The following is a 15,515-nucleotide window of genomic DNA, read 5'->3' as shown; positions in this document are numbered from 1 at the left end:
ACACAGCCAGGCAATCCCACTTCTTGGTACCAACAAGAACCCAACAAATTCTTTTGGTGTTTTGAGGTAGCATCACACTCTAGCCCAGGATGACCTGGGATTCACTTTGTAGTCTCAGAATGGCCTTGTCCTCACGGCAGTCTTCCTATCTCTGCCCCCAGCATGCTGGGATTAAAGGCGTGTGCTACCATGCCTAGCTGAACTCAACAAATTCTTTTAATTTTTTTTTTATTTGAGAGAGATTTAAAAAAAAAAAAAGAGGGAAGCTGGACATGGTGGCACACGCCTTTAATCCCAGCACTCAGGAGGCAGAGGTAGGAGGATTGTCATGAGTTCGAGGCCACCCTGAGACTACATAGTGAGTTCCAGGTCAGTCTGAGCTACAGTGAGACCCTACCTTGAAAAACAAAACAAAACAAAACAAAAAAAAGAGGGAGGGGGAGAGAGAGCGAGAAAGAGAGAAAGAAAATGGACAAGCCAGGGTCTCTAGCCACTGTAAATAAACTCCAGATGCATGTGCCACCTTGTGCATCTGGCTTACATGGGTTTTGGGAAATTGAACTTGGGTCCTTTGGCTTTTCAGGCAAGTACCTTAACTGCTAAGCCATCTCTCCAGCCCCCAACGAATTCTTGACAACTGGAAGAGCAGTGAAAAGAATATGGAGGTTAATATTGTGGTATTAGATAAATCTTAAAGTGTTTAAGACCACAAAGGAGTAAAAATCAGTGAACATTGTGCAGTAAATTCTCAAGGCCTATGAAATCTTGTCTTTCTTTTGTTTGTTTTTTCAAGGTAGGGTCTTGCCCTAGCCCAGGCTGCCATAGAATTCACTATGTAGTCTCAGGCTGGCCTCAAACTCAGCAATCCTCCTACCTCTGCCTTCCCCGTGCTGGGATTGAAGGCGTGCGCCACCATGCCTGGCAGGGAAATCTTTTTTGGTTCTCCAGTGTTTGTTACTTCTTGCCCAACTTTCTAAAAGGCATACATGGAAAGGTAGGAAAATCTAGAGAGCTCTTAGTAGCTGGGTACTGGGGAATGGAACTCGGGTTGGCAGGCCTTGTCAACAAGCATCTTCGACTGTTGAGCCATCTCCCCAGCCCTATTATTGATTTTTGTGTACAGTGTTCTCTGGAAATATTTATTTAAGCTAATGCTCCCAAATTGTACATATAATTTCCATACAAATCACTAATTAAAACTGAAAAAAAAAACCAACCATGCTTTTAGAAATGGTCAGTTTCTGTATGCATGGCATAGAAAAATTGGATACGTGGGTCTGGGGAGATAGCTTCGCTGTTAAAGGCACATGCTTGCAGAGCCTGCCAGCTTAGGTCTGATTCTACAGCCAGATGCACAAAGTGGCACATCCAGTTAGAGGTTTTTATTTTCCTTATATTTCTTTGTTTTCTTTAAGGTAGGATCTCACTCTATCCCAGACTGACCTGGAACTCACTCTGTAACCCCAGGCTGGCCTCAACTCTCAGTGATCTTGCTACCTTTGTTTCCCGAGTGCTGGGGTTAAAGGTGTTTGCCACACCATACCTGGCCCATCTGGAGTTTGTAGCAACAAGTGGTTCTGATGTACTCATATTCATTCATTCATAGTTTCTCTCTCATTTTAAATAAAAATATTTTTAAAAATAGATATGGGTGCTGGAGAGATGACTCAGTGGTTAAAGCACTTGCTTAGAAAGCCTAACAACATGTGTTTGAGTCCCCAGTACCCTTGTAAAGCCAGGTGCATGAGGTCATGCATGTATTAGGAGCTCAACTGCAGTGGCTACAGGCCCTGGCATGCCTATTCTCTCTCCCTCCCTCCCTCTCTCCCTCCTTCTCTCTCTGTCTCTTGCTATTCTTTCTCTCTCTCTGCTTATAAACAAACAAACAAACAAACAAACAAACAAATAAATAAATAAAATATTTTTAAAAACTGGATATGGGGCTGGAGAGATGGCTCAGCAGTTAAGGTACTTGCCTACAAAACCTAGCAACTAGACTGTGATTCCCCAGTACCCATGTAAAGCCAGATGTGCAGAGTAGTGCATGTGTCTGTAGTTTGTTTGCAGTGGCTAGAGGTCTTGGTGTGCCCACTCTCTCTGTCTGTCTCTCTCTCTGCTTGCAAGTAAATATAAATTAAATATTTATTTAGGTTTTTTGTTTGTTTGTTTTTGTTTTTTGAGGTAGGGTCTTGCTGTAGCCCAGGCTGACCTGAAATTCACGATGTAGGCTTAGGGTGGCCTTGAACTCATGACCGTCCTCCTACCTCTGTCTCCCAAGTACTGGGATTAAAGGTGTGCACCACCATGACCAGCAATATAAATAAATAAATAAGTATGTATATATAAGATAAGAATGAGAGAGAGAGTCTTTTTTTCAACCTTTCCATTCTCTGTATCAGCATCATTTCCAACATCTTAAATTTTTACTTTCTAATTTTTTGAGCCAGGGCCTCATGTAGACAAGACTGGCCTCAAACTTGGTATGTAGTTGAAGATCTTCCATTGCTCACATTCTTCCCTCAGCTCTTAAATGCTGACATTATAGGCATATGCCACCATGCTCAGTTTTATGTGGTATTAAGGGTCAAATCCAGGGCTGCATGATGATTGGCAAGCACACTGCCAGCTAAGCTATATCTTCAGGCCCACCAGCATTTAAAATTTATTTTAAAAAATTATTTATTTGCAAGCTGAGAGAGAAAAAAAAAAAAGAAAGGGTGGGGGCAGGGAGGGAGGGAGCAAATGGGTGCACTGGGGCCTCTCACTTTGTGCTTCTGACTGTACGTGGGTATTGTGGAATAGAACCTGGGCCATAGGCTTTGCAGGCAAGTGCCTTAACTGCTGAGCCATCTGTCTAGCTCCCCCCTTTTTAAAAATTTTATCTTATTTATTATTTCTTTATGTGTGAAAGAGAGAGAGAGGCAGATAGAGAATAGGTGTTCCAGGGCCTTTAGCTGTTGCCTACCTTGTACATCTGGCTTATGTGGGTTCTGGGGAATCGAACCTGAGTCCTTTGGCTTTGCAGGCAAATGCCTTAACCACTAAGCCATTTCTCCAGCCCTATTTTGTCCCCCCCCCCTTTTTGGTTTATTCTTATTTACTTATTTGAGAGTGACAGGGAGAAAGAGAATGGGTGCGCCGGGGCCTCCAGCCACTGCAAACAAACTCCAGATGCATGTGCACCCCCTCGTGCATCAGGCTAACGTGGGTCCTGGGGAATCAAGCCTCGAACTGGGGTCCTTAGGCTTGCACAGGCAAGCGCTTAACCGCTAAACCATCTCTCCAGCCCCTATTTTGGGTTTTAATAGTATATTTGGAGACAAGAAAGGTTCTATCTACAGTCAAACCAGGATCCTTTGGCTTTGCAGGCAAACACCTTAACCACTAAACCATCTCTCTAGGACCCCCCCCTTTTTTTTTGAGAGATAGAGAGAGAGAGAGGGAGGGAGAGAGAGAGAGAGAGGGAGGGAGAGAGAGAGAGAGAGAGAGAGAGAGAGAGAGAAATGGGCACACCAGGGTCTTTCAGCCACTATGAACCAACCCCAGATGCAGGCGCCCCCTTGTGACACATGTGAGACATTGCATGCTTGTGTCATTGTGCATCTGACTACGTGGGACCTGGAGATTCAAACATGAGTCCTTAGGCATTGCAGGCAAGTGCCTTAATGTTGAGCCATCGCTCCAGCCCTGTTTTTCATAATTCTGAAATTGTTTATAAACTTTTTGTTTTCTGTTTTTTGAGGTAGGTAGCCTAGGCCAACCTGGAACTCCGCAGTCCTCCTACCACTGCCTCCCAAGTGCTGGGCATAAAGGCATGTGCCACCATGCCTGGCTGAAGCTCATTTATTTTAAAAATATTTTTATTGTTTGCAAGCAGAGAGAGAAGAGAGACAGAGAGTGCAGGGCCTCCAGCCACTGCGGATGACTTCCAGATGCATGTGTCACTTTGTGTATTTGGCTTTACATGGGCACTAGGGAATCTATCCCGGGTTAGTAGGCTTTGTAGGCAAGCACCTTAATATATATATATATATCAATATATATATTATATATATTGATATATATATATATATTGATATATATATATTGATATATATATATATTGATATATATATATAATATATATCAATAATGTATATGAGAAAGAAACCCAAAAGCTTATTGCCAAACTGTTCAAAGACTTTTTCAAAGGATTTAGGGGGAAGAATGTTAAGGAGTAGTTTTTGTTGGATAATCTTTGAAACTTTCTCAATTGCTTACATCATGTTCTGTTTCTTCCCCAGTGAGAAAAAGAAAGAAAAAGAGCGTGAAGAATTGTGGAAAAAGTTGGAGGATCTGGAGCTCAAGAGAGGTCTTAGACGTGATGGGATAATTCCAACTTAACAAAACTATGGCAGCAACATTACTAACCTGTGGAGTCACACATTTATGTAGTAGAAGATGGAGCAACAGTTTTCTGTATTGTGCAACTTTACAGTAGATTTCACATTTGTTTCATTATTACAACAGCACTGTATATACCTGTCTCTAAGTAAAGGAAAAAAAAAAATAAGGACTTCAATCCAAAGTTTGGACAGTAGATGGACTTCTCAGAACTTTGCAAACATAATCATTGTTCTAACCCTCTTTAAAAAAAATGGTCTTCAGAGATCTGTTGATGAAAATGCTATGTTAAATTCCATTATCAGGAGTTCCTTATTTATCACTAGCAGAGAGTCTGATACAATTTTCAAATGTGAACAATCTTAAATTTAGCTTGTCTTTCTGCTAAGCTGTTAAATGTATTTATAGTAAAGGGAGAAAAAAGACTGTCATTTCCTTGTAAGTTTGTCTACCCTCCTCCTCTGGAGAACTTGACTGTAATTGGACATCTTTTCCTTTTGCACATCTTATGAGTCGAATGTCCATATGGAACAGGGCCATGAATTATAATGGTCCCTGATGAAAGTTTTGTCTACTGGGGTGAACATCTTTCTAGTAACCAGGTTTTCCTGGAACTCCTTTAGTTTTTAAAATTAGGAGTAAAACAAGGTGATAAACATAGTAGGGAAGGGGATTTTGGGTTCATGCATCAGTTTGTGGTGAATCCGAATCAATGTCTTGAATCCTTTGAAACAGGCACTGGGCACCGCAGGCTTCAGAGCCTGACCAGTATCTTCACGTACATCATGGTGCATATGCCCCAGAGATGGGTTAGAAGTGTTAGGGAAACATCCTTACAGACCACATGAAATAAGAAAGACAAACTAGACTAAACAATACAACCATGAAATTGATCGCCAGGATTGCGAATCTAATTGGGAAAAGAGTTGAGCAAACAGCTTGGACTGTTTGGAGTTGTTGCCTTACTTTTTAATATGTATTTATAAAGTATTCCAGCAAAAGAGGATGTAGCCTCTGGGGAAAAACGAACATGTTACAGTGTTTTTTGTAGATCCTCCTTGTGTATCCCATCACAGTACCAGCCCTGTTGTTAGCCAGGAAGGATTCAGGATGAGCATCATGCATTCTGAGCTGGATGCATATTCCTAACTACTGTATTTGTTACCAAAAGTGGTTCTACAAATGCTACTGAAAAAAAAAAACATCTGGAAATTCCTAATGTCCTGAGTATTAATAATAAAGTTTAAAAAATGCTTTTATATCAAAGGTGCATTGTGACCAAATTGTTTAAGAAAAAAAATCTAGGGCCGTATTCTAGATGTATCTCATTGGCTCTCTACTCTGTATTAAAAGAGGAGTCTTACATATTGGGCAGGTAAATTGCTGATGTGCTTGTATACAGTATGTACTTAGCCAGTGTGGTTGCATTCCTATGTACTAAAAAACGTGTTTGGGGATCTGTTCTAAGATGCTTTCTTCACTTGGTAGGGACATAGCAGCAGTGAGTTGATAACCCTAAAACATCACTTTGGCAGTGTTTGTAGCAGGGAGCTGACTGTGTTCATACGCTGTGATAATGGCCACATGAATACATGAACTGTCATTGCTTTTCATAGAACTCCAGTACAAATATGGGCTTGTATATTTCCTTCCATTTAAATATAAAGTACGATATGCAGTTTTATTATTTTCAAGATAAAGGGAAAAAATAACTGTGGCCTTTCTCCTCTGTGAAGCATTTCCACATTTTCAGATCATAGGATGTACATAAAAATCAGCTAATTATGGATATTTTCATCTAGGTAACTTTGTAAAAAAAATGATATTGTTAATTCCTAAAAAGAAACAGCAGTAAAGTATATGCCACACAAGATAGTTTTATGGATTGAATAGAGTTTTTTTTCTTGAGGAGTATTAATGGAGACTCAGTGTGATGTTGGCAGAGGCTACAACACTAAAACAGTTGACTTTAAAAGTGCTGGAGTAGCCAGGTGTGGTGGTGCCTACCTTTAATCCCAGCACTCAGGAGGCAGAGGTAGGATCGCTGTGAGTTCAAGGCCACCCTGAGACTATATAGTAAATTCCAGGTTAGCCCAGGCTAGAGCAAGATCCTACCTCGAAAAACCACACACACACACACAAAAAAAAAAAAAAAAAAGAAAAAGAAAAGAAAGAAAGAAAAAGAATTAAAGTACTGGAGCAGAGGTACAAGTTCTAATAGTTCTAGTGATAAGAAATAAATTGAGAATAAATTTTCTCATTTAGTTCTTTTGATTTTTTTAATAGCCCTTTAGCTGAGACTCTTATTACATTTATTTCTGATCATGTAAACACGTTCATTATTTCTGTCTGTGGAAATGAAATGTGGTCATTTGAAATGGGAAAGGCCAGGATCCCTTTTTGCACCTTACCCTGTACTTGGAGTTAAGGTGAGACCAACACAGATGTCCTCTATGTAATTCTCTGTGCTGATCATTCCAAGCCTCAGAAATATTTAAAGAAGCAATTAGAGCTAGCTGTCTAACACACATAGGGCAACTTCTGAGAAGAAACGCTATCTTTTTCTTTTTTAACTGAAAGTGACAATGTGACATGTGTCATGCTGTGTATGGTGATACAGAGTTAACTGAGGTGACCTGACTGTCGCACTATGTGACATATTTAAGGACGTACTGGCTGCATTTGCAGCAGCCCCCTCTCTCTGTCCCTTCCCATACAATTCTGCTGTTGCTGTAAGTTGAGTTAATTGTGACAAATGCATCTTTGTGTTATATTTTGTTTGCTTCATAGTTGTCAGAACTATATATAAATATATTTTTTAAATAGCAACTATTGTAGTTAGTGATGATCACTTCAACGTTATCCCTACCATATTGGTTTCGGGGATAGGATTAAGAGTATCCTTGGAAGAAGAAAAAGAAAAAAAAAAAAAAAAGACACCAAACCCTGTGGTTTAGAATAAAGTTGAGGCCTTAGGCCGTGGGCCTAGAACAGCCGAGTGAGTGAAGTGGCCCATCTCTTCTAAACCAAGCATGCATTCCTTCTCATCCTGCTAGCGTCTGCTGTTAGCCTTCACCCTTTAGTTTTTGTCTTTCTCAATTTTATTATATTTTTGCTCTCCCTAACATCTGACTGTTTTTTTATAAAATAAGAAAAAAAATGAAAATAAATAATAGCCTCAATGCCGCTGGATGCTCACAAGCAGGGTTATGCTCCTTTATTTTGGGCTTGCTTGCCTAGTTGGAAGGTTTCACTTACTCCCTCCCTCTAGGTGTGGGGTAGTCCAGGGTGCAGAGCCAGGCATTGCGTGTAATTGCACCTGCTATACTAAACATATAGCCCTAGGCTCAATCACATTATGGAAAGAAAAAAGTATATTTAGAGCTTTAAAAGCTTTTTTATTTTTTTGTGGGGATGGCGGGGTGGGAAAGGGATACGTGGCCGTTTTGATGTTATTCATTATTAAGTGTTCCAGGGATTGTCTTGTCTTGAATTTTTCCCATTTTGTTGTTTTCCCCTTTAATTGGATGCACTGACCCGGCCCAGGAACTGAAAAGATTCTCTCTTTCGATGCTATTACCAATGTGATCACAAAGTGACAGCCACCTGTAGCAGAACAGTGGCAGCAGACATGATCAGTGACGTTTTCTTTGCACATGAATATTTTTATTTTTGTATTCTGGCTCAGTCGCTTCTCTTGAGTGGAGTAAAGGCATGGGCCATAAAAGATTTTTGTAATAGGTATATTGGTGATGCATTTTATATTCCTCTATATTTCATTTTGAAAATCTGCCTCTCGAGAGAAGGTTGAGCAGACTTTTATCTGGTGGAACGTTGACGTGAGCTGCCCCTATGACCGCCAGCAGCTGCAGTCTCTCTCGGAAATGAACGTCCCAGGTTATGTTGCCCATGAATATAGGCTTCCTTTTCTCCCCCTCCCTCCTCTCTCTCCCTACTCACTCCCTTCTTTCCCTCCTGTCCTTGTACTCTGTTGCTTCTCTCCCCTCCACTCCCCCTTTACTCTTTTTTTTTTAAAGAAAAATCATTTATTGTAAATAAGTTGTAATCCAAACCTCATGTATCAATGGGGAACTTTGAAATATAAATATTACCAGTACATTTCCTGGTTGTTGTCTGAGTTTTGATTGAAGTATAATGAGAATGACATGTCCGCTGCTTTTGGTTGGAGTGTTTCCCTTCAGCTTCATAAATCTTTTGGTATTTCGTTGTTTTAGCAGGAGAGGGCGGCAAAAGTTCACTTTCCCTGTTAGAAACGCTGTGGTTCTTAATTGATTTTAAACTTAGCTGTGAATGAAGGTGGTGTTATTATTATTTTTTTGAGACAGCATCTGTTTGTGAGTAGAGGTTAAAAAAAACCCCACGAACATTTTTGATACGAAAATGAAAAGTTGCCTATGAAAATTAGAGACTGGTTCAACCAAACAGTGAAGACCTCTGATCCACATCAAAGATAAAATGCTCCAAAATCGATCTTCCAGCTCTGGCTAAAACGTGCTACTTCCTTTCAAACACAACAGAATGCAAGCTGAGTCTTAAACACTTGGAATATTAAGAGTGTTCATCTTTGGAAATGATTTACTTTCTTTAACGTGGTAACAGGAAAAAAAAAAAAAAGCGAAGGTGCTCCCCAAAAGAATTGTGTAACCTTCCCCTTCCCGGCTGTGTGAGAGGTTCTGTACTGTGGTGCGTCCTAATAAAGCCGCAGCGAAGAGTTTGCAAGGTGCCTGACTGGTTTTCTTTCCTTGCCGCTGACCTCGGGAGCCTTTTGGAGTCATATGAGTAACATTTGACTAACTTAGCTTTTAGCCAACCAGAAGCCACTTTACAGCCAGGGATGTGTGACATTGGGAGCTGTCCAGTGTCCTCAGCTGTGTGACAAACTGCTCCACCCGTTGGTGGCATCAGTCGGCAGTTCTTACGGTTTTTTCAAGGTAGCATCTCGCTCTAGCTCAGGCTGACCTGGAATTCACTAAGTAGTCTCAGGCTGGCCTCGAACTCACGGTGATCCCCTTACCCCTGCCTCCCGAGCACTGGGATTAAAGGCCTGCGCCACCACGCCCGGCTAGCAGCTCTTGATTCTCCCCTCCAGTCTGTAGTTTGGGCAAGGGTTGCTGAGGATGTGTTCTCTGATTCTGTAATACTTTTCCAGTATGGCTTACTCCCATGGGTGTCAAGTTCCTGCTGGTCCTTGGCCTGGGGTTTAGCCAGAGTCCTTGGTCTTCCTTGCAGGACTTAGTCCTTGGGCTTCCTCCCAGAATGGCAGCCAAAGTGGAAACTGCCCATCCTCAGAAATGTGGTCGCGGAGATGACCACGGCATCCCTCTTACCCTACCCTGCCTGTCGCACCGTCACCAACTCTGCTAGGGTTGAAGCAGAGGCGCTGCAGGCCTCACTGAATCAGCTTTGTAAACCATTTAATTTAGGTGGGATCCATTCTCTCACCTAATTAACTCATCCAGTTTGGAACCATGTGGAGCCCCAGTAGTGTGTTTCTTATCCCGTTAGTCTGGGTGGGAGGAGACAAAAGCCGTAGTGTTCCAGCAGCCTTGTATTTTGAGTAATTAACCACTGAACGTGAAACAAACTAAAACAGGAAACAACCAAGTGGGTTCAGAGCTGGGGATGAGGCACAGTTGGTGGAGTGCTTGTCTAGCAGGCACAGAGCCCTAGGTTTGATTCTCAGCACCACCTTGAACCAGGCCTGGTGGCCCACGCCTGTAATCCTAGGAGAGGCAGGAGCGTAGAAAGTCGACACCATTCTAGTCACATAGGTCATTCATGGCCTGAGTTCAGAGACTTAAGAGAATTTCCACATATGAATCCTTTGCATAATACTGCCTCCTGCCTATGAATATATTTATCTAAATAGAGGCAAAGTAAGGGTATAGTCCTGAACCCCCCCCCCCCAGCTTTTTATATGAGTGACAGGACTATTTGCTTACCTCACATTACACTTGGGTTTATATTTTGGCGGGGAGGGGGGGACTTTTTTGAAGTAGGTTCTCATTATAGCCCAGGCTGGCCTGGAACTCACTTGTGGTCCCAGGCTGGCCTGGTGATTCATGGTGGTTCTCCTACCTCTGCCTCCTGAGGGCTGGAATGAAAGGCGTGTGCCACCATGCCCAGCTTTTATTTTTTATTGATACAGTGTAATCCCATTTTCTCCAGTTCCTGTCCTGAGGTTGTATGCCATTGTGTATGTTCTTAACTTCTGTAGCCTTCAAGACTGCTCTCATTATTGTATGCAGACCCTTTGTGTTTCTACAGAATCGTTGGAAGCAGCACGCCAGTGACTACTGCTGGGGGCGTGATGGGGATGACACAGTCTGTCTTGGTAAGAATTCATGTTTTGACATGACTAACGCTCTATGTAGTTCGAATGTGTTTCCTCAAAGACGTGCTGGAAAACATCTCCAGCAATGTTTGGAGGTGGGGCCTCCACGAGGCAGTTAGGCCACAGGAGCCTTACGCTTGAGGTAGATGAATGCTGTCCTGATCCAAAGTGGGTTCGTCATATAAGGACGAGCTTGGTCCTTATCTCAGTCCCTTACTTTGTTTCTTACTTTCTGATCTCCCGCCATGGGACAGTGCAACAGGAAGGACCTCTCAGTTGCCAGCACTTGAGACTGAGCTTTCCAGCCTCCAGAGCTATGAGAAGTCAATTGTTTCTTTATACATTATCTAGTGCATGGTGCACAGTAACCGCAGCACAAAACAACATGATATACACCATGACTTTGTATAGTTCTTCATTTATTTGTCTTTCCTGTCTAAGACAGTGTCTCCTGTAAGCCCGTGTTGGCCTTGAACTCACTGTGTTGCTGAGGCCTGTGTTGAACTCACTCTACCTGCCTCTACCTCCCAAGTGTTGGGCTTACAGGTGTGTGCCACCATGCCTGGCCTAGAACCTGATGTCATTTGGCAGTATTTTGTAGTTTCCATTGTTGCAGTCTTATCTTTTGTTAGATAACATTATGCTTTTTTTTCCTTCCCCCCTCCCCCTGGGTTAGGGTCTCACTCTAGCCCAGGCTGTCCTGGAATTCACTATGTAGTCTCAGGGTAGCCTCAAACTCACAGCAGTCCTCTTACCTTGGCCTCCCAAGTGCTGGAATTAAATGTATGCGGCGCCACGGCCTCTAACCACGTAAGTGAACTCCAGATATGTGCCACATTGGACATTGGCTTTACATGGGTACTGGGGAATAAAACTCAAGCCCTAAAAATGTTTTTAAAAAAGAGGAGGGCTGGAGAGATGGCTCAGCTGTTAAGGTGCTTGCCTGCAAAGCCTAAGGACCCATGTTCGACTCTCTGGGTCCCACCTAAGCCAGATGCACAAAAGTGAGACAAACACAAGATCGCACATGCCCACTAGGTGGCGCAAGTGTCTGGAATTCGATTGCAGTGGCTGAGGGCGTGTCCATTCTCTCCTGTCTCTCTTGCTCTAAAAACTAAAATAAAAAAAAAGTTTTACTTATTGATTTATTTATCTGAGATAGAGGAAGAGAGAGAATGGGTACATCAGGGCCTCCAACTGCTGCAAATGAACTCCAGATATATGTGCCACTTTGTGCATCTGGCTTACCTGGGCATAGGGGACTCAAACCTGAATCCTTTGGCTTTGCAGGCAAGCACCTTAACTACTAAACCATCTCCCCAGCATCCCCATCCTTTTTTTTTTTTTAAAAAAAAATTTATTTATTTACTTACTTGAGAGAGAGAATGGGCATGCCAAGGTCTCTCGCCACTGCAGACTCCAGATGCATGTGCCACCTCGTGCATCTGACTTATGTGGTTACTGGGTAACTGAACCTGGGTCCTTACACTTCACAAGCAAATACCTTAACTGCTAAGTCATCTCTCCACCTCCCCCCCCCCCGCTCTTTTTAATGAATAATTAGCATTAAAAACTTTTTTTTTTGGTTTCTCAAGGTGGGGTGTCACTAGCCCAGGCTGACCTGGAATTCACTTTGTAGTCCCAGGCTGGTCTTGAATTCATGGTGATCCTCCTATCTCTGCCTCCCAAGTGAGTACTGGGATTAAAGACATGTGCCATTATGCCCAGTTTAAAGGTTTTTTTTTTTTTTTTTTTTTTTTTTTTTACTAATTGGGGTTACATACAAATGTAATTGATTTTTGCATACTGGCATTTTTTGTTTTATCGAGGTAGGGTTTCACTCTAGCTCAGGTGGCCTTGAACTCACGGCAATCCTCCTACCTCTGTCTTCCGAGTGCTGGGATTAAAGGTGTGCACCACCACACCCGGCTCATACTGGCATTTTTTAAACTGATGAAAAATTACTTATGGGGTCAGGGAAGTGGCTTAGCTTTCAGGATGCTTTCAGCCAGGTTCAATTTCCCAGCCACTGACTTAAAGCCAGATGGGCATTTGCACTAAAGAGACCTGGCATGTGTGTGCGTGCTTGTGCAGACAAACACGTGAAAAATTTTTAATAATCAAATTGTTATATAGATTCTTTTTTAAAAGTTTTTTTTAAAGAGATTTTAATTATTTTTTTATTTATTAGAAACCGAGAGAAGGAGAGAGAGAATGGGCACGCCAAGGCCTCTAGCCACTGCAAATGAACTCCAGCTGCATGTGCCACTGTTGTGCTTATGTGGGACCTGGAGAATTGAACCTGGGTCCTTAGGCTTTATAGGCAAATGCCTTAACAGCTAAGCCATCTCTCCAGACCCTGTTACATACATTCTGTACATAAACAATCACATTACCTGCAAAGAAATACAGTACTTCTTTATTTTTGAACTTACTCTTCTATTCTATTACAATGAGAAACATGTTTCTCATTGTAATGGATAAGACTTCCATTAATACCGAGTGGAGCGGGGAAGGTGAGCTTCTTGCCTCATTCCCGCTGTGCAGAGGTGGGAGTTCCATACTCCCCATCGGCGTGGTATTACCTGGAGGCAGTCTGTCACATCGAGGAAGCGCCCTTCTGTGACCAAGTGGCTGAGTGCTTTTATCATGAATAAGCAGTGGTAGTGATCAAGTGCCTTTTCTTCATACACTGAAATATTTTTTTTCTTTATTATGGTGAATTACATCGAATTTCTGGGATAAATTATGTGTAGGTAGTAATCTAGAAACATATGTATATATGCATACTTTATATACTTAAATATGTATCTGTGAGCTTCTCAAATCTCTGAAGTTGTTATCTATTGCCAGATTTGGTAAGTTTCTAGTTATTATTCCCCCAAATCTATTTTTCTGCCCAACTCTTTATTCTTCTGTGACATTAATTGCCTATATTTAAGCCTTCGATATTGTGCCATTGGTCACAGAGACATGGTTTACCGTTTTTTAGATTTTTCTTTCTTACTGAGTTAAAATTCTCATACTGAGTAAGTATTTTATTTTATTTATTTATTTTATTTATTTATTTATTTATTTGAGAGCGACAGACACAGAGAGAAAGACAGATAGAGGAAGAGAGAGAATGGGCACGCCAGGGCTTCCAGCCTGTGCAAACGAACTCCAGACGCGTGCGCCCCCTTGTGCATCTGGCTAACGTGGGACCTGGGGAACCGAGCCTCGAACCGGGGTCCTTAGGCTTCACAGGCAAGCGCTTAACCGCTAAGCCCTCTCTCCAGCCCCTGAGTAAGTATTTTAAAGTGTACAGTTTGGTGGCATTTAATTATTGACAGTATTGTGTAACCGCCATTTCTGTCTGCTTCCAAAGGTTCTCTCTCAACCCGGCGCACACTGACCCCCCTCTGTCCTTCCCTCACGCGGCCAGTGGCTAGTTGCTTGCTGTCCTGAGGGGCTTACTGTCTGCATGTTTCATCTACACAGAATCCTGCACGATGTGGCCCTTTGGGTTTGGCTTCTTTCACTTAGCTGTTGTAGCTCATTCTTGTTGTGTGAATCAGCACTTCATGACTTGGTAGTGTCTTGCTGTAGCCCAGACCGATAATCTGGAATTCACTATGCAGTCTCATGCCAGCCTCAAACTCCCAGCGATCCTCCTACTTTGGCCTCCCAGGTGTTGGGTTTAAAGGTGTGCACTACCATGCCTGGCACTTCATGACTTTTTTTTTTTTAATTTTTTATTTATTTTTATTTGAGAGCGATAGATACAGAGAGAAAGACAGATAGAGGGAGAGAGAGAGAATGGGCACGCCAGAGCTTCCAGCCTCTGCAAACGAACTCCAGACGCGTGCGTCCCCTTGTGCATCTGGCTAACGTGGGACCTGGGGAACCGAGCCTCGAACCGGGGTCCTTAGGCTTCACAGGCAAGCGCTTAACCGCTAAGCCATCTCTCCAGCCCACTTTGTGACTTTTTATGGCTGAATAATCTATTGTGTTGCTCATAGCATACTTGTTTATTTATCCACCAGGTGGCGGACATTTGGGTTACAGCTATCATAAATAATACCACTATGAACGGGCACTTTGTTTGATGAACAATTTGCTGTTCGATTACTCTACTTTGCAAGGGGTGAAATTGCTGTTTAACCTGCTGAGGTACTATCAGACTTTTCCACAGCAGTTGTGCTATTTAATGTTCCTGCCATCCATGAACAAAGCTTCCAGTTGTTCTGCAGCTGTGAAAACACAGTTGTTTCCTGTTCACAGTTTTATAACCAATGGGTAGAATGTAGAAAACAAAAAACAAAAACAAAACCCACCTTTTTTCAAGTTCTTGCACATGTATAACTTAAAATTTTAAGCGCATCAGTTCTTTCTTCCGTCACCCCTTTTCGCTCTTACAGCCATGTGGCAATTCTATCCATTCAGTACTGTGCTTCACTTTCAGAATCTCTACCTGTTTTGATTTTATTTCTCTTTGTAAGAATGCTTGTATCTTCATTCATTGCTATTTATTTATTTTATTTTTGAAAGAGAGACAGGAAGAGAGAAAGAGGTACAGAGAGAGAGGGGGAGAGGGAGAGAATGGTCGCACCAGGGCCTTTCAGCCACTGTGAGCAAACTTCAGATGCATGTGTCCCCTTGTGGCACATGTGTGACATCGCGTGCTTGTGTCACTTTGCGTCTTGCTATGTGGGACCTAGAGATTCGAACATGCATTCTTAGCCTTCACAGGCAGGTGTCTTAACCGCTAAGCCATCTGTCCAGCCCTGTTTTGTTT

The 15,515-nt window shown here is 42.3% G+C and overlaps 1 protein-coding gene across 2 annotated transcripts in view; it reads left to right on the top strand.

Annotated features, from left to right (window-relative positions):
* Ppp2r5e (protein phosphatase 2 regulatory subunit B'epsilon) overlaps positions 1-6,258 on the top strand; it is a 185,536-nt gene extending 179,278 nt beyond the window's left edge. For both annotated transcript variants that reach the window (XM_004649252.2, XM_004649251.3), the window contains exon 14: positions 4,284-6,258. In XM_004649252.2, coding sequence (XP_004649309.1) covers positions 4,284-4,383 — 100 coding nt within the window. In that variant the 3' untranslated portion in view covers positions 4,384-6,258. The remainder of the gene's footprint in view (positions 1-4,283) is intronic.
* The last annotated feature ends 9,257 nt before the right edge of the window (positions 6,259-15,515 follow it).

The sequence above is a fragment of the Jaculus jaculus genome, chromosome 7, assembly GCF_020740685.1.
Source record: "Jaculus jaculus isolate mJacJac1 chromosome 7, mJacJac1.mat.Y.cur, whole genome shotgun sequence".
Taxonomy (NCBI): Eukaryota; Metazoa; Chordata; class Mammalia; order Rodentia; family Dipodidae; genus Jaculus; species Jaculus jaculus.
Note: the sequence above shows the minus strand (reverse complement) of the source record. Positions and strands in the feature narration are given on the sequence as shown.